Source organism: Chrysemys picta, chromosome 6 (genome assembly GCF_011386835.1).
Source record: "Chrysemys picta bellii isolate R12L10 chromosome 6, ASM1138683v2, whole genome shotgun sequence".
NCBI classification, from domain to species: Eukaryota; Metazoa; Chordata; order Testudines; family Emydidae; genus Chrysemys; species Chrysemys picta.
This window is the reverse complement of record NC_088796.1, coordinates 110,198,730-110,217,912: the sequence shown is the minus strand read 5'-3', so window position 1 is coordinate 110,217,912 and position 19,183 is coordinate 110,198,730. Positions and strand designations below refer to the sequence as shown.

At 40.7% G+C, this 19,183-nt stretch overlaps 1 protein-coding gene across 25 annotated transcripts in view; it reads left to right on the top strand.

Annotated features, from left to right (window-relative positions):
* The window catches only part of KDM4C (lysine demethylase 4C), a 427,285-nt gene that overhangs the window by 274,738 nt on the left and 133,364 nt on the right, over window positions 1–19,183 (top strand). For 17 of the 25 annotated variants that reach the window (XR_010588892.1, XR_010588893.1, XR_010588896.1 and 14 more), the window contains one exon: window positions 14,130–14,311. Coding sequence is in view for 13 of the 25 variants with exons in the window: in XM_005295226.5 (XP_005295283.2) it covers window positions 14,130–14,311 (182 nt within the window). In the remaining 12 variants the exon portion in view is untranslated. Of the gene's footprint in view, window positions 1–5,265; window positions 6,979–12,641; window positions 12,671–13,467; window positions 13,587–14,129; window positions 14,312–17,550; window positions 17,762–19,183 lie in introns of those variants that run through there. The other 8 variants (XR_010588888.1, XR_010588887.1, XR_010588897.1 and 5 more) reach the window with 6 other exon arrangements.

The window sequence follows — 19,183 nt, the reverse complement described above, 5'->3', positions numbered from 1 at the left end:
AAGTTGTGCAATGCTCCCTTATAACGTTGTTTGGCAGCCGCCTGCTTTGTCCACTGCTTGCAGAAAGAGCAGCCCATTGGAGCTAGCTGATGGAGGCTTGGAACCAGGATGGACCGGCAGCCTCCCTATCAGCTCCGGCTCCCCTAAGTTCCCTGTGCGGCCGCCCAGCAGGCTACCACTTGCCGGGCAGTTCAGCTGTCCCTCCCCCCACTGCCATGTGCTGCTCCTGCCCTCTGCCTTGGAGCTGCTCCCGGGAGCTTCCTGCCTGCTGTGCAGGGGAGGAGGGGAAGACTGGTGCTAATGTCAGGGTGTCCCCCTCCTTCTCCTCCCCACTCTTTTACCACATCTCCAGAGAGCGGGGGGGGGGAGCAGGATATGACAGAGGTCAGGATATGACAGGGGTCAGGACAGAGGGAGCTTGCTGGCAGCAGCTGCTGTCTCAACTTGCTGATCTATTTAAAAAGGCAATGTACTCAGAGTGGGGTCAGCCTACTTAAAGGGGCAATGCCTCTCTCTGACACACATGCTGTGTGTGTCTGTCTCTCTCTGCCATGCTATCTCCCCTCCCTCCATTCGTGCTGTCTTGTAGAATGTGAGGCTACATTAACAACAATGTGTTAACCCTTGAGAGCTCAGCCGAGTGCTAGTTCATCATTTAGCAGTAAGGCATTCCCTGGGAAATATCCCACCCTCTGACTTCACCACCTCAACCAAGCTTCACAATCATCATTGCTGTGTACAGTATTAAATTGTTTGTTTAAAACTTATACACCTCTACCCTGATATAACGTGACCCGATATAACATAAATTTGGATATAAAACGGTAAAGCAGTGCTCTGGGGGAGGGGGGGCTGCGCACTCTGGCGGATCGGTTTCACCTATAATACGGTAAGATTTTTTGGCTCCCGAGGACAGCATTATATCGGGGTAGAGGTGTACTGTCTATTTATCGAGAGTTATAGTCTTTTGTCTGGCAAAAAAAAAAATTCCCTGGAAACTAACCCCCACTATTTACATTAATTCTTATGGAGAAATTGGATTCGCTTAACATCATTTTGCTTTCAGTAGCATTTTTCAGGAGCATAACTAAAATGTTAAGCGAGGAGTTACTGTATATTTAAGCACCACAACCCTAGCAATATATCATTGCTCTATATAGTTACAACTGTAACTGTATATGTCATTAAGCTAGGTGGAAAATATACTACCCATTCTTATGTAGTCTAAAGTTTTTCTGTATATTTTAACTTAATTTTAAAGGACTAATAAAAATTAGCCTAACCCTTACGTGGAACATTTCATTATGTGAACTCAAAGCACTTTACAAAGTTGAGTAAAAATCAACTGTGATTTGGAATACTGAGGCAGAGAGAACTCAAGGCCAAATTTTTCCAAAATGTTATCAATCTTTGACACCTAGAAGCTTATCTTCAGAGATAAGACCTGATCATTCTGACGAAGTCATTTGGGAGCTGTGGGGGCTCAACACCGTTCTAAGATAAACTGTGTCTTAAGTTGGGCACCCAAAAAATAGTGATTATATAGGAAGGTTTTGGCATAAGTAGCTAGGCCCAATGTCACCCACTGAGTCAGTAGCAAATTTGGGAATAGAACCCAGGTCTTCTGACTCCCCATGTGGTGCCCTGTCCGCTGGATCATGCTTAAGGCTGCGATTTAGTCATGGGTATTTTTTAGTAAAAGTCCTGTACTGATCATGGGGAATAAACAAAAATTCATGGCTCGTGACCTGTCCATGACCTTTACTATAAATACTCCTGACAACATCTTAGCTGGGGAGGCCTTCAGGGGCCACTGCTCTGAGGTGCCTCTGCAGTGCCACTGCTCAGGCGCTTTTCTGGGGCCAACTCCCCAGGGCCACCCGAGCAGCAGCTGGTGCGGCTGGCTGCAGGGCCACCTGAGCGGCTGGTTGTAGGGCTGCTCCCCGCCTAAGCAGCATGCCCTGGGGTCAGCCACACTGGCTGCTGCAGAAGTCACGGAGGTCTTCCATGATCTCCGTAACAGACAGCTTTAATATCCTAGCTTTTTGTGTTCATTAAAACTCATTAACCTTTAATAAAACCTGTTTTGTTGCAATTTTCATAGATGCTTTGAAAATTTGTATAGAGAAAATATATTTTGTCTCACGAAACAATGATACAGAACCATAGTCTCAGATACACAGCCATGTGCAAATTCCCTAGGATTAAAAGTAAGCCAAAATGAAAATGGCATTCCTGCTGTATTAGCACTACTTCTCAGCAGCCTTCCCATGAGTAGCTACAGAGTCACCGGGCAAATTGGATATGAAGTTTGCCAAGGAGCCAGATGTCTCTTCTGTAAGATTATCTTCCACAGACTAGTTTCTGGTTTTGTAATTACAGTCCAAAGAGAAAATGGAAAATGTATGACTTACTTTTATGAAGGATGAGTTCACTGGAGTATGGATACACAATATCCCACAGTATATGATAGTTAAAAGGTATCCTAGCAATTCCTTTTTTTTAAATTAAAGAATGAGTTTGTTGAATAATCATTATCTTTGTCTGCCAAAATCTGTAACTGCTATACAGACCATCTGCCCTGTAAGACACTCAATTATAACACTCATGTTATTGTACCAAAATGTTCTCTTAGTTAAGTATTATTCTGTTTGTGATACCATCTCTCTGACAATGCACAAAAGGTTAAACTCCAAAAGTTGATCACTGAAAAAAGTTGAGTACAGTTGCTGTCCAGTACTTGTACCGTATTAATGAAGCATTTAAGAGTTACAGGTTCTAGTGATCTGTGCAGGGAACTGGGAGCATGAAACTTCTGAGTTACAATCCCAACAGCCCTTGATTCACCATGTGAATTTGGGGCAAGACACTTGAATTTCTCTACTTCTGTTTTCCCATCTATAAAATGATGATAATACTTAGTTACCCAAGGCCCTGATTCAGCAAAGCACTTAAGCACATTATTAACTGTAAGCATGAGAGTACTGCCAGCCCTTAAAATTAAATATGTACTTTGCCCAACATTGGTTATGCAGAGATTGATTATTTACTTAGAGCAGATTCACTGCTGCTGTTCTGATGCTTTGTGCCGCTCTGGGGATGGAAAGCAGCCATAAACTCAGTTTACTAGGCTTAGAACTGCTTTGCATCACTGGAATGGCACAAAGCAGCTGCAGTGTGCTGGTGAATTTTGTCTGTAATGTTTTTAAAGCAATTTAAAGGTTAAAATGATGCTATATAAATATTTATTTTATAATACATTAGACAGTTTGATCAGTGAGAATGCATTTTAATTTCTGGAGTAAATAGGATATACACTGTAACAGCTAAGCCTGTCATATCTCAGAGTTCCCTTTTATTGCTAGGTGAGAAATGCTAGGTTTTGCCAAGATTTCACTATTTTTCACTTTTGCTAAGCCTCCATATGTATATTTGTGGCAATAGGTTGGACAAACTTTGTATAGTGGCTTAGAAAATCATAATGATTAGAATGTTCATTAATATGTAACATTCCTTGAAATCAGAAAGACATTTGAAAAAAAAATAACCATAGACATCATCTAAATAGATTTTACCTACTAAGTTTACACTAAAAATATAAGCCCTATCCGCTGTCTCCGGTAGGGGTGATATTTGGGCTCTTTCCATAGTGAATTGTGTATGTTTTATTACTTTGTTTTTGTGCCCAGAACTTCAGATTATCTTAATGCTGAAGAAATAAAAATAAATAAATGAAATCTTGCTTATTCCTCTCTGTATGGAATAGTTCACATACCTTGCTGAAACATAAAAGGCCTTATTTACCACTTCTATACATCAATTTTACACCATGAAATCACATTGGTGTAATGGAATGAGGAGTCAGGCCTCAAATCTGTAGTATCTCATTTCTATGTCTGTGTAGTAAATGTACATACAACAATATATTACACATCAGTATTTTAATAATCCAGTTTCTGCTCCTTTACATTTATGCAACCCTATTGAAGTCATAGGGTCCATCTGGAGAGCTAGTGTATGGCAAGCTACTAAGCTACTTTGATCTACTCATGTTTCAAATGGGAGTAGTACAAAGAGCACTACAGAACTTTTAGTGCATGGTACCAGGCACTACACAACCAGTTAGTCGGTTGAGGGGGTAAACTGGTGCATTTTCTTCCATTGTAAACCAATGAGTGTTTAGGCCCACATTTGAATTGTGGGTGCTTCAGTATATGGGCATCCAACTGGAGACATCTTGAGCCTGATTTTCAGAAGCGATGATTCAACTTCAGTTGAAATCAGTGGGAGCTGTGGGTACATACTGGTAATACTGCTGAAACTCAGGTGATTATTGGGTTGGGTACCCAAAATTAGTGAACATTTCTGAAAAATTTGTCTTAACTTTTGTGCCCAGTTCTGTATTCCTTGTACATACAAAACTTCTATTGGCTTTTGTTGGGAGTTCAAAGAATGCAGGATTGGTCCCTAAATCTGTGTCTTTAGCTGGATATTTTGCCATTCATGTTATGAAATAGAAATATGCTTTTTGTAATGAGAGTCATTAAGCACAGTAAAACAGAGGTTTAGAGTGTCAACATGCTCTATTCCTTTTAGATTAGTCTGTAACGTAAGAGGTACATGGCCAGCTTGTGAACGCTTTGAGCCCTCAGGTCTCTTTCTGGGAGTTTCTGGGTGAATAAGGGATACAGTCCTTCAGCCAAGCCCTATAGGGTTTAATTAATTTACCCGTATCTGAATAAATGTTAAAATGATGTAAAATTGTTCTTTACTAATTGTGTTTGTGTCATTTAAGTGAAACTCTAGTTATTTACATACTCTTTTAAATTTCATATTTAAAACATTTTGAGATAGGACTGATGTCACATGTTTTGTGATATTTTACTAATATTTATAAATGCACTTAGTTTCCCTTCTAATCTAAAACTAATTTGTTCCAGAAGCTCTTAGGTTTAGACTTTAATAACCTGATTCAGTTTGTCTCTCCTCATGTACAACTTTTATGAGAACTGTGGAACTTAATTGTACTTCATCCATCAGATGTATTCACCAAATAAATAACACAGACTTTACAGAACTGTTATTATGAGATATTCACAAAATTAACATTTTTTTATCCTATGCTGTAAAACCTATTGCATTCTTCATGGAGAAAATGAAACAATTTCAACAGTTTGTAGAAATAAAACAGGAACAACGAAGTTTCAAAGTTGCAACTTTTTTTTCTAATTGAGTGAATCGATTTTTTTTTTTAATTCCTTTCAGGACATTTGAAGCTACATATAATGCCTCCCAGGGCTGAGATTATGCTCAAGTACCTGAAAAATAACAGATGCTGCTATGCTCTTCATAGCAGAGAATGGTGCTGTACACAGCCAGAAAACATCAGTGGAACATAACCCCAAGCAGCAAAATCATTGTTGAGATTGGCAAAAGAAAATTGTACTGTATTAGAGTCTATGGCTTTTCACATCTGCTAGGTTAGATCAGCAAGTACTGGCAACAGCCCATTCTGCAAATGGCCCAAATGTTTCCCTTCTGAGAATTTCACTTTAACTTAGTAAGCAAAATTTGTTCAAAGTAGATAATATTGAGTGTTGAAATAAGTTACCCCAAACTTTTAAACCAAAACACTTGTGAAAACAAGGATTGCTTTCATTAATGTATTATTCACTTAGTTATTTGTACTGCAGCACAGTAAATGTTTATATGTTGTGTGACAGACCCAGACCAGTGGGGTACAGGAGTCTGGTAGAGGGCAAATATACTGGTCACTGGATGGGTAGTTTTCTGTTCCCTGAGTGACCAGACCAGGGGCTGCACTAGAGTAATCAGGAACCTGCTAGAACCAGTTAAGGCAGGCAGGTTAATTAGGACACCTGGAGCCAATTAAGAAGAAGCTGCTAGAATCAATTAAGGCAGGCTAATCAGGGCACCTGGGTTTTAAAAAAGGAGCTCACTTCAGTTTGTGGTGCGAGTGTGAGGAGCTGGGAGCAAGAGGCGCAAGGAGCTGAGAGTGAGAGGGTGTGCTGCTGGAGGACTGAGGAACACAAGCGTTATCAAACACCTGTGGTGAGAATAAGGAAGGTGTTTGGAGGAGGCAATGGGGAAGTAGCCCAGGGAGTTGTAGCTGTCATGCAGCTGTTACAGGAGGCACTATAGACAGCTGCAGTCCACGGCTGGAACCCGGAGTAGAGGGCGGGCCCGGGTTCCCCCCAAACCTCCCAATTGAGCTGGACTGTGGGTTCTTCCAGAGGGGAAGGTCTCTGGGCTGTTCCCCAACCCACATGGTGAATCTCTGAGGCAAGAAAATCCACCAATAAGCGCAGGACCCACCAAGATAGAGGAGGAACTTTGTCACAGTTGTTTGTTTTAAAAGAGGTTTTCCTTTTTCCTAAAAGAGTCATGGTCCTTATTTTTCCTATTTTGTCTAGGTAGTAAAGAAAAAAAAATTTCTTTCTCCCTGAGACAAGTAAGATGATAGAGCATCAAGTATGTATTTGCAAAAGTCAAAGATGGCATATCATTAGTTATATTATAATATACATTTAATTTATCCTATATGAGGTTCAGTTTCTGTCTTAAGAGTGTATTATCTAGCAAATGGTATGGAGTTTTGGCACTGTTACTGGTACTGATACTATCCTAGCAGTAAGTCTGAACTCTCATACAATAGGATGTATCCTTTGGCAATATTTATTAATTTATATTAAGTTGTTAATTATTTCATGGAGTGTTAATACTTCTGTTTTGGAAATAAATCGCATGTGCCATGTTTCCCTGGGAAACAAAATACTTAACCTTGCCATAACCTGTACCAGTTTCCAGGCAGCACAGATAACGAGATGTCACTTACAGCAACATAAAAGTGCCTCCGAATATTGGGAATCCAGTCCTCTGTCTGGCTTGTGGGATGTAATGAAGGATTTATTAAAAAAATAAAAGATTCATTAATAAAGAAAAATCTCCTTTAATGCCCACATAATCCAATTAATAAATGTTTTGGAAGATAGTGGTCCATTCATTTTACTGTTTCATGAGGAAATGTTGTGCAATACACAGCCAGAAATGTAGGTGGAATTACAAGAAGCATACAATGTACTCGTGAAAGCACAACCAAAAAGACCAGCTGCTCAGGGACAGAAAATGTACTTCCTAAAGTGCTGAGCTGTTAAGCTCACAAGTAGTATTAGAAAACTGTAATGGCCAGAAATGGTACTCCATTTATACTAAGATGATATCAATTTATCATCTAAGCATTTCACAACCATGTTAAATCTGGAACTAATACTGCTAGTATTATAGTTTTTCTTTTGCTAACACTAGTTGAATGCAAGTAGCAGACATTGTGTCATAACTTGCGCATTACAGCTTAGTAAAAGCTCTTCCAGCATTCCGGTATAAACTCCAACTTTGAGGGTTTAAAACTCAATCAGGAAATTTTTCTTTGATTTGGAATGCAAGTTCTCAACTTAAGAGCACATTTTCTTTCCTCAAATTAAGGCAACTATTTCAGACATCTGGTATGTGGTCACTCTTGAGACCACTTAATGTGTGTTTCACACAAACATCTCATACGTAGACTAGAACAACTCCTTGAGAGTTACACAATTACTCCACTGAACACTCAGCTAGGGTCAAATTCTCAACCAGGTGTTGAACCAGCTTCTTAAGTTGCGTGCGCACATCTTGAGCATTTGTACATGCAGAACCCAAATTTGTGTGCATAAACAGGAACTTAAGCTTGCAAATTAGAAGGACAGCTCTTCAATTAACATGTGAAATGTACTTACTACCTGGAAGGCCTGCCAAGAGAATGTAGACGAGTGAGGTTAAGGCACAGCAGTTCCCAGAAGCATGCTGAGCTTTCCCTGCCCACTAGACCTCATGGGAGCCTCAGAGGGGACACATTAAGCCTTACTGCCTCCAGAATAGTAAGCTACACCCCACCCCCCCATCAGTAGGCGCTCAGGCTGGATGACTGGATGAGAGGGATGCCTCCTAGCTGAAGACAACATCTCTGCTCCTGCTTTCTTCCTCAGTCTCTCTGAGAAATTCTGGACTTGAGTTGGTGGCACCTGCATCTCCTACAGAACCCTCTAGAGCCCTTTTTTCTAGGAGGGCTGTGATCTCCTGCCCATTTCAAGCTATGTCCTGACTGGTAGGAGTTTGTTCTGAACTTACTCACCTGGGTGAAATGCCTCTGATAGGTTGTCAATGTGCAAGGATAGGGCCCCGTTGGGGTAAGTGCTTCTGTGATTTCTTTGGTAGGAACGTCTTCTCCACTGTAACTGCATTTCAGGTTCACACCTCAGTCTTCTATTGCTCCGAGTTCAGTAAAGCTTTGTTCACTAGGAGATCTGCCTCTAAGACACTTCAGCGATCTGTCGGGTGTCCTCCAAATTATTATATGGCTGTTACCTGTTTGGGCTTGGTCAATTTCCAGCTGTTCCTGTCATACTTATCCCTACCCATACTTGCTGCACATATAGTCTATGTGCTGCACTCAGATTTCAGTGCATAAAGAGTTCTGGGAATAACTAGGGGAACTGGTCTTCATTTAGGGTTCTGGGAATAGTTGAGGGTGAGGGTCTATTTCTCCAACAGACTGAGAAAAGGAGGTTCACCAGCTGCAGGAACCAACTCAGCCTGTGTTCACCAGCATGGGATGAAGTTTGTGAATACTCTGAACCTTGAACTCATAACCTAGTTCAAGTTGGCGGAATTTCAAAACTTTTTTCCTCCTCTTTTTCTCCCTCAGATAAGAGACTTGAAATGAACTGCTTCATTCTACTTTCCTGTGATTTAAAACTTTGGAGTTCACTTAGTAAGCCAAACTTTGCAAGAGACCCACAGCACGAATAATACTCCTTACCCATTTTATAGGGGTGTTCTGAGCTTAATTAATGTTTGTAAAGGCTTTTGAGATCCATGGATGAAAGGCTGTTATATAAGTGGCTGTTGTTATTGCACTTGGAAAGCATATGAAGAGAAATGCTGACTTGATATGAGACTACTCTGTGCCTGCTCCTTACAATCATATTTTGACCTTGGCAAGGATGCTAGTGTAAAATGTTCAGTTAGTAGAAATAGTGTGATGTTTAATTTTGTTCAGTTAATTTCCTGGCTGTGATCGTTTGGTGCTAGCTGACTTCTTTTAGGCTTTATTGACATGCAGACTTGCACTGGCTTAACTAAAGGTTTGTTTTAAAAGCGGCTTAGTTAAGCTGGTGCAAGGTTGTGTGTAGACGCTCTTCGTTCGGTTTAAGAATAACTTCTTTTTGTTTAGCTTAACTTTTTAATTGCACCCCATGAATTAGTAGGGTTTTTTTTTTTTTACCAATATTGATGCGATGCTGGCAAGTAGTTAAGATACTTAATGTTCATTTACCTTAGTGACAGCTCATAGAAATTAACCAAAGTTTGACTGAGGATTTTTTTTATCTGAACATCAGATAACTGAAACTCTTGCTTATTGCAAGGTTAGATTCATTATCCCAAGATTTGACTTCACATAACCACTTTCTGTACTGCAGTCATGTTCCAGGAAATAAAGACTTCAATGCACAATCAGGGGAGCTGGCCCAGCAAACACTTTCTGCAGTCAGAGGACTTTCCCAGGTCAGAGGACTTTGAACACAATCTTAAGTCTGCTGGCCAGTTCCCCTCGCATGGCTTCCTACCCATATCAGGATGTGAGCACATATGACTTTATATGCTGTTCGACTCCATCCATAGAGTCTTATCTGCTGATGTTCTGCTGAGCCAACCAGCCCTGGGAGAACAGAAAGTTGTTTATAAGAATGTGAACCAGATAACCGAGTTTGTTGTTAAAAAGTCCGGATACCGGTGTATAATGTGTATTCTCAAAGCGAAGCATTCAGGTCTACTCCTGAGCAGATTTTTTGTGTGAAAGTATTTTTGCGTTAAAGAATCATCTGTTCCTGCAGCTCATTTCCTTTGGAAGTGTATCCTCACTTATGACATCATCATTGGTAGCTATGGAAATAATTATACTGTGTGATATAGAGTATTATGATATCAGATGGGGAATAAGCAACAAGAACAGATGAACTGTTAAGGAATAGAGAGGTTCTTTGTTGATGTAGTCAGTAATCAAAAAATGGATCATTAAAGAATTGAGCAGCAAGTCTGACATACTGGATAAATTGTGGAAATGCTTTTCAAAGTTTTCCACGAGGCACCAGTAGTGGGTCAATCTTGCAATCCTTACACAGGTAATCAGTTGACATCAGTAAGAGTTTTGACTGTATCAGAAGTAATGGATTTGCTGTGTCAAATTCTCATATTTGAGGGAAGAGGGAAACATCTCAGGGTTTCTAAATGCCAACAAGAAATGTGAAAAAAATCCTTAATAGCCAATTTTTTTGTGGGATTTGCTCAAGAACAATACTTTTTTTCTATGCTGACCTGGTGTAAATGGGCAAAGCTCCATTTAAGTCAATGGAGTTATCTCCTTTTACGCCCTGTGCCCATTTCTGGAAGATATAGATTGTAAACTCCTCAGGGCAGGGATTGTGTCTACCTGTGTGTTTGCAGAGTGCTTAGCTCAGTGGCGCTCCAAATCTGTCTGAAAGTGCAATTTTAAGATAAATATTAAAAATAATGACAATAGAGAGGTTCAAAAGTGAGTTGAGGGAGAAGTTTAGTTCTGGAGAGAAATTAGCAAGAACATAAGAATGGCCATATTAGGTCAGATCAAAGGTCCATCTAGCCCAGTATCCTGTCTTCCAGCAGTGGCCAATGCCAGTTGCCCCAGAAGGAATTAACAGAACAGGTAATGGTCAAGTGATCCATCCTCTGTCATCCATTCCCAGCTTCAGACAAACAGAGGCTAGGAACACTATCCCCACCCATCCTGGATAATAGCCATTGAACATAAGAAGGATGAAGCTAGCAATGAGGTTGTTTTATAAGGAAAAGTAAATAAAGAAGAGAAAGGGGCCAAGAACAGAGGTTTGAGAAACTTCATGACAGAGTATGTAAAAGGGGGTAGCTGTAAATCCTCCACCAGAAAATTTGTTAGGGAGTTGCCAGAGAGCAAAGTGCAAGAGACATTAACTCATTGTCTTCTGCTACATTGGCAATATAAGAAATAATAATCTATGCCTGTCATATTGAAAATGACAACACTGATAGGTGTTGTCATGGCAGGGAACAATATATTTTATTTTAAGATTCTAGGGTATTGTAAATATGCTCAACAGAACTCTTTTAACTTAAAAAAATATGGTGGAATTTTTGGTTAAAGGTGGATTCTGTATTCTGGAAATCTTAATTTGTCCAATTATTCCTACATTGTTAACTATACACTTTGTACCTGCATGTCACCCAATAGCCATCTGTAAACTGAATTTAGGTTTGGAAACTGCTGTTCTCATACATTTCCTGTTTTTCTCAAGTCTGCTGTATGTACATTGCGGGCAAATGTTTCTTGAATAGCAGTGTATAACATTGTAAATAAATTTACATGTAGTATATGTCAGTTTATTAATTCTTCTATCTAATATGTGGCCACATACTATGTTTATATGAAAATAATTCATTTCTGTACTCATCACCAATACAACTATTATGCTTTATAATATTTTATGGCAATTCAGGATAGTTTTATCAGAGGAAGAGATCTACAAAGCCTTTACTTCTTTGTAAGCTGGTAAAGGCAGTCATGGGCTGAAGGAATGTGATGATCCAGCTTACTTAAACTCTTCTATATTGTTTTCTTCTGAAAGAAACTAATCTTCATAAATACATTGTTAAAAATGAACACCACACTATAGAACTATCTCTTCTCTTCTTTAAATTGTATTCAATGACTTTTCAAAGCTTTCTGCTCTTTCCTCTCTCCCCATTCCCAGGGTTTTCAGTATCCGTAATGGATACCTACCTATCCTTCCATTTTTCTAAAAATTCCCATCTCAAAGACGTCACAGTCACCATTAATCTGACTGCATAGAAATTTCATGTCCTCAAGAACCACTGAGATCATTCTTAATTGTGTGTGTGTGTGTGTGTGTGTGTGTGTGTGTGTGTGTGTGTGTGTAAGGGGATCACTTCAGAGAGAAACTTTGCCACAAGGGTCAAATAATCTTCCCTGCAGCCATCTTTCCTGATTTTTTGCTCTTTGCACCCAGGGTGATTTACTAGTAATAAAAGTCCACAAAATTATCTTTGCAGAGTTTTCCAGCAATTTTTTACTAAGGCTGGGAAACAGGTTCCCCTTCACAGAGTGAACAGGGAGTTCTACCCCCCCATACCTATGCAGTCCAGGGATCCTAAAGAGATCATTGCCATCCATGTGGAGGTCACATGGTGTGTCTCCACCAATTTAGTCCTGGAGGACCCATTAAAGCAACACCAGGGTGAATTCCCAGCCCTGTTGAAGTCAGTGGGAGTCTTGCCATTGACTTCAATGGGGACAGGATTTTACTCCAAGTCTCTTGTCCCAGGACTACATCATTCCTGACAGACACCTATTAGTAAGCAGCTTCTTGATGGGAGTTAGACTAGTTTGCCATGCTGCCCAAGGTATTATTTCTCTCTTGCAGTCTCAGTCTGGCTTGAAAAGGGGTTGTCATTATCTTTTCAACCCACTAAAACCAGTTTCTTTGTGATTGAAGGATGTTCCTGGTAGCCAGAACTGGTGGCTCTGTCTTTCAAGTCTCCATTGAGAAGAGGGCACTCTCCTTCCTTCCTTCCATCCCAGTTAAGAAATCCTCTAAAAGATTAGACTATTCTCTATGTATTTATGCCTGATGTTCTTTGTCCCTAGCACTCAGGAGTGTAAAATTCAACTAGTAGAACTAGTATTAAAGAACCATGCAGAGCTGCAGAGGTTCTTTGTCCTATGAATAACTACTAGCTTTACTTTTATTTGAGGGCTAGCTGCCTCCTGGGCAGAAAGGGCATCATCCTCTGTCCTAGAGATATGTCATACCCTACTCAGTGTTCTCTTCACACATTTCCCAGGTGCTACTCAGTAGAAATGAATGCCTCCCGGGAGAATGCCTGGGAGGTCCTTCGTTCAGGGATGTGAGTCAAGGCTATTTTAATCCTCTCACCTTTCATCGTGGGTCTTCCATGTGCAGGAGAGCTACAATTAGACAGATCCCATTAGTACCAAATCTGGGGAGACTTGAACAGAAATTAATTGCATGTTACCTCTAAACTTTGCTTCTGTGAGAGTTCCAGCTCCCTGTGATGAGGACTGGACATTCCTAGCATGTGTGTAGTTTATTTAATAGGGTAAAATTAGTCATTTGCTATGGAATTCCCAGCTAATTTGGTGCAGAGGTTGCTCATAGGGTGAGGTGGCAAAAATCCACCTGTGGGGAAAGGATCTATCTACCTGTGTGAAGAAGAGAGGAAGGAGTAACCTATTAGTCTCAGGCACTGTGAGGGTTTTCAGAGGGACACAATGTGCAAGTAAGACAAACTTACTTTCAGGTCTGAAAAGGCAGATCCCTGAGAACACCGGATCCTTCTTCATGTGATGGCCCAGCAGGCTCTCAGCAGGAGGCATCACAGCCACCACTGAACGTCACCTGAGCCTGATCATAGGCAAGGTCTGATTGTCTCTCAGTATTGCATATTTTTAAAGTCCAAAATATTTGTGCATTATATGCTGCAGAAAATGAATATAATGATATTTCAAAAAGCAAATCAAAATGCATCATATTGGGGAAAACCAACTGACTTGCTTGGTGCTGGTTGACAGGCTCTAGCATGGTTCAGTGGTGGGAGTTAAAGCAAGTGCATACTAGGAAGGCGGCAGAGGTTGGAGGAAGTAAGAGATGGGGGATATAGGTGTTCACTCTGCAAATCTGAGTATAAACACAAATTATAAGGAATATAAGTGTTGCAATGCTCCCTGATGCTCTTTATGTGGTGAAGTAAGCATGTAGCACAGGGACAAAGCTCTCCTCTCTACCCTGTACTGTGGACCTCTTCACGGCACCACATAATTGTATTGTTATTTTGCATTTGTTCGCACATGCCGAAGTTCTTTTGACACTGTTTGTTATTCATTGCTAGTGCAGATGGATACTTCAGTATCGTTTGCCTTCATCCCAAGAATATAGTTTTACCAAGTGTTTATTTTCTTTAAGAACTGCTTGAGACTCCCTTAATCGAAGAGGAAGTGCAAGAAACAGAGTCATGGGCCAAACCTCTTGTCCACCTTTGGCAGAAAAGAGCACCCGATTTCATTGCTGAAAAAGAATATAATGCAGCTGCAGCCAAAATGGAACCCCATTGTGCCATTTGCACTCTCCTTATGCCCTACTATAAGGTAAGCCGGATTCGAATAATTCAGTAGTTATTTGGAAAGGAGTCTTTAATGTCTCTTTTATAGCTATGCATGACAATAAAATTAAATGATGCAAACACTAATCATTATAGAAGGTTAATTTGTGACATGAAAAGGAAAGGAAAAATTCATTTCTAGCTAAGACTCATTAGTATAGAAAGTGAAGTATTAATCACTACATAAGGGGTAAATGATCCACCAGCCATAGTAAATACATTTTTCAAGAAGGATTTACTGGCAGGCCTCCTTCCAATTTTCCCCCCACAGCCTGGGGGTTGAAGGTAGAGTAGCTGAGTGGCTTCTTCGTGGCCTTTACTACAGTCCTTGGGCTTGCAATAAGCACTGTGCACTCATTCCTTGCAGGGGAGACAGATTTGAAGATAGTAGAACCATGTAGTTGTAGATCCACTAGTCATTTCCTTCCTCCCCCAAATTCTCTTTCTGCATTACGGTGGAAAGAAAGTTATTCAAGGGAGGACAGAGTCTTACTGTTTGGCCTTTTCCTGGTCTGCAGCACTGCAGAACCCCTGTGGTTTAATGGTACTTGGGCCTTTTGGGCAGCAACATTTCACCCAGAGAAAACATCTAATCTACAGTACTGTTTGATATACGTTTGTGGAAATACCAATAATGAATGTCAGGTGAAAATTCTGACATAGAATCGTCGAGTTTAAGATCAGAAGGGACCACCAAATCATTTAGTCTGACTTTTGTGATATCACATTGATGACCAGACTGTTGTCATAATAAACTCCTTAATATGAACAGGACATAGATACAGAAATGAGATAACAAACTTTCTACTACTCTGTGTAGCTTCAGCCTGCAACTGCCTTATGCTGGGTTTCTTTGTGACTGCCCCCAGCAGGAAATGTGTCTCAGCAAACTAAAGACTGTATCTATGGTATACAGGAAGTTTGGCATCTCTACACTTCCTGGAGGACTTACTGTACAGCATATCTTCCCATTTTTAGATCCCTTTTTGAAATTTCCTGCCTGAACTAAAACACTGTTAAATTAAACTATCAAACTATTACAAATACACTAACTGACCTAACTCTTCAGGTTGCTAAACACAACCTTAGCATGTCTCAATCAGTCTCTTGGGACATTTTAGCAATCTTTCCAATCTGCTGTGTTGCAAACCCTCTTTGGTCAAATCCTTCTCTAAGGTTCTGCCTCATTATCAATAACAGGGTCAGATTGGGAATGGTTTTCAACTTGTATGTGTGCTCTCATTTCACTTGTCTCAGCCAAGTTGTCAGGTATATTGAGCAGATGCTTATTCCTTCATGAGATTGTGCTTTCATCTGTGGTCACTGAGTCCAGAGCGAAGTAACTCCTCTTTGATCATTGTAGCTTCGACTGGTCAAATTCTTACTACTTTGTTTTTGTCTTTTGTCTTTGTTTTTAACAAGGGAAGAGGTCTTGCTCCTTTATCATACTATTTTGTCTGATTGTACTTTCCTAGTCTTTTTCTCACTATCACAGGCTCTTTTGTCATCCTTCATTTGTATCCATATTTGGTAATAGAATATTTATACATCTGCTCTAAAGGAGTTCAGTAGGTGACTTTCCACGTTGTGGTGATGTAGCTCTGTAACTGGAGTAGTGATAGAAATGGATCTTCTCTTGCATCCACTTTTTTTCTGCATGTTCTTCACTATACCTACTCCACATTAAGATAATTCATTGGCTTGAGGGTATATGGGACTTAATGTCTCATGCTGAAAGTCATACATTTTAGCAAAGTCCAGGAATTCCCCGTTCTTGAATTGTAGTCCATGGTCAGTTATTACTATTCTCAGAATAACATGCCAAGCAAATACAGATTTAATGTGCCTGACAACAGTTGCAGATGTGGTATCTTCAAGTTTGACTACTTCTGAGAAATTGGTTATAACCAGGTGATCATGTCTTCCCCAGTTTAACACACCAATTCCAACTTTGTCCCATGGAATTGCAAGAGATTAATTTTGCTGGATTCTTTCTGCTGGGAATTTTTGTATTTCTGATGTTGCACACCTGTCCCATCATTACTTCCATGTCATTATTAATCTGTGGCCAGAATACAACTTCTCTAGCTCTTCTTTTTGATTTGGTCATTCCCAGGTACCCTTCATGTATTCAATCCAATATTTTCCTTATCACTATTGGAACTATGATTTGTGTTCCCTTCAAGAGCACTCCTGCAATCACTGAAAGCTGTTTTATAGCGGGACTAGGCAGGTGGGAAGTTTGGATTTTTTCCCTCTTTTACTTATTGCTTGTATTCAGGGCCGGCTCCAGGCACCAGCTTCTCAAGCAGGTGCTTGGGGCGGCCGCTCCGGAGAGGGGCGGCAGGTCCAGGTATTCGGTGGCAATTCGGGGGATGGTCCCTCACTCAGCTTGGGACTGAAGGACCTCCCGCCGAATTGCTGCCGCAGATCGCGATCGCGGCTTTTATTGTTTTGTTTGTTTTGGCTGCTTGGGGCGGCCAAAACCCTGGAGCCGGCCCTGCTTGTATCATTGCTTGCAGCATTTCATCTTTAGCTGTTGCTGTCTCCAGTTCATCCCATATGCCTGGAGATACAGCATGTGACACTTACCATGTTCACAGGTATGTTTACTGCTTGTTCCAGGTCATCAAGCTATGTATTGACACTTGAAGCATAAGTTCTTGATAGTGTGTCTGCCATTACTAAATGGCATCCAGGTTGAAATTCCAGTGTCACCTCATACTTTTGTATTTTCGAAAGTAGTCACTATATCCAGGGTGGTGCTTCTCCAAATCCCTTTTTGTGTATTTCAATCAGTGGTTTTGATCAGTTTATGCTTTGAAGCTACAACCATAGAGAAAGTTGTGAAATCTTGTACATCCATACACCAGACCTCATATCTTTTTTCAGTTTATGCATACATCTTCTCTGTGGCATATAAGAGTGGCAACCAATCATAATCCGTTCCATGACACTGGTCTAATACTGCTCCCAGCCCTCCTTTCAAAGTATGTGTGCAGAGCTTGATGTCCTTCAATGAGTCAAAGAACTGCAGCACTGGAGGTTATATCAGAACCTGCTTTAAATAATTTAATTCCCTTTTATGCTCTGGCATCCATGCCCATTTGGTGACCTGGTGGAGCACAAGTCTTAGGTGAGTTGTGCAAGCTGTATAGTTAGATATGAACTTGCTGAAATAATTCAACATGCCTAGCAGTCTTTGAATTCCCTTTTTATCTTCAGGTCTCAGCATGTTCAATATTGCCTGAACCTTTGATTCATTGGGCAAGATTCCCTTCGAGGTCAGTCTCTTTCCCAACTATGTTGTTTTTGTTGTTTGAAATTGACATTTGGCCGTATTCAGTTTAATGTTATTAGCTCTCATAGTTTTCAGTACTCTCCTCGGTTATTCCTGATGGTCAGTGGCAGTGCTGCCCCAAATTATTAGTTCCTCCACAAACACTTTCACCCTTTAGGATCTGGCTCATTGTATTGTGAAATATTTTTGGAGCTGAACATGTTCTGAAAGGCAGTCTGAAGAAGTAGCATCTGTCAAAATGGTCTGTTCGAAGTCAGATCTTGGAGCTCTGTGTCCCAGGGGATCTGCCAAAATCCAGTGATATATTTAATTTGTTGAAGAATTTGGTTCCTACTACCTGACAGCAGTTCTCTTCTTGTGAGCAAGAGGAAGTGTTCTCTTTTTATGGTTTTGTTCAGCTCCTTAGGATCTATATACAGCCAAAGTCCCCTCCTTTTTTTTTCTCTACAGTTACTGAGGAGTGAACCCAATCTATCAGTTCTTTTATTCTCTGAAGGATACTATTTGCTGTCATGTTTTGAAGCTCTTAAGGCTTGTGGAACTTTTCGTGTAGTGTGTACCACAGGTTCTTCATCTATTAATTGTATCTTGCATGTTACTGGAAAGCACCCATTTCCTGTGAATACATCTTTACATGATTCTATTAATACTTTCATATCTGAGTGTAGGTTGTTGTTCTGTCTCTCTGTCATACCTCCTTTTATGAGACCAAGCATCTCACACCTGTGTAGGTCCAAGACTGGTTGTTTGCCTCTGCCACAATCTCCTGTCCACAAACTCTTCTTTTTATTGTGTTCGCTTTGTATTTAGGTGTCAGCATGCACTCTCCTGTCACCAAAATTGTTCCCCCATTATAGTCTTTCACAGACACTTTTTACTCCTCCACAGTTGTGTTCCTTCCATCTCTCTCTTTCAGTGTTTGTTATTACATTACTTGTACCCCAGTGTCTATATTGTATGTCACATAAGTGCCATTTGTGCATGTCAAAAGTTGGCTCCTCCTCAAGTGCCCTCTTATAGCAGGCTGCAGCATGATAGGAATGTCTGCCTCAATTTCCCCTGAGGCCAACTAGGGACTCTGTGCCAACTTCTCTTGCCTCAGCAGTACCCCTTCTTGGGGCTAATTTTTTAAAACATACTACAAATAGTCTGCAACAAAAGTTCCAAAATGTAGTCTGTTTATCACCCAGTCATTAAAAACTCATTCCATTTTGTCCCTTGACATCCCACATACCATACGACGGAACCTTTTGCCACACCTGGACTCTTTGTCTGTCCTCTTCCATCCCTTGTTGCCAGGACGGCCACCCCGGCCCTTCCAGCTGGAGTGCAACCCTGCTCTTCCTAAGTGAGAATCCCCACAGCCTCTCTGCTGGGAGATTATCCTCGCCAGGGGAGCATCCCTCACTCCCCCTGGTCCATTTGCCGTCTCACTGTTCCCCTGGGTCCAGCTCTCTGGTGCAGAGACATCAGTGGGTCCAGCTCTCAATGGTGGAGACGTCTGCAGATAACTTCTGCCAATATTCCCTGGCCTTCAGCTTTCTCTGGTTCTTGGCT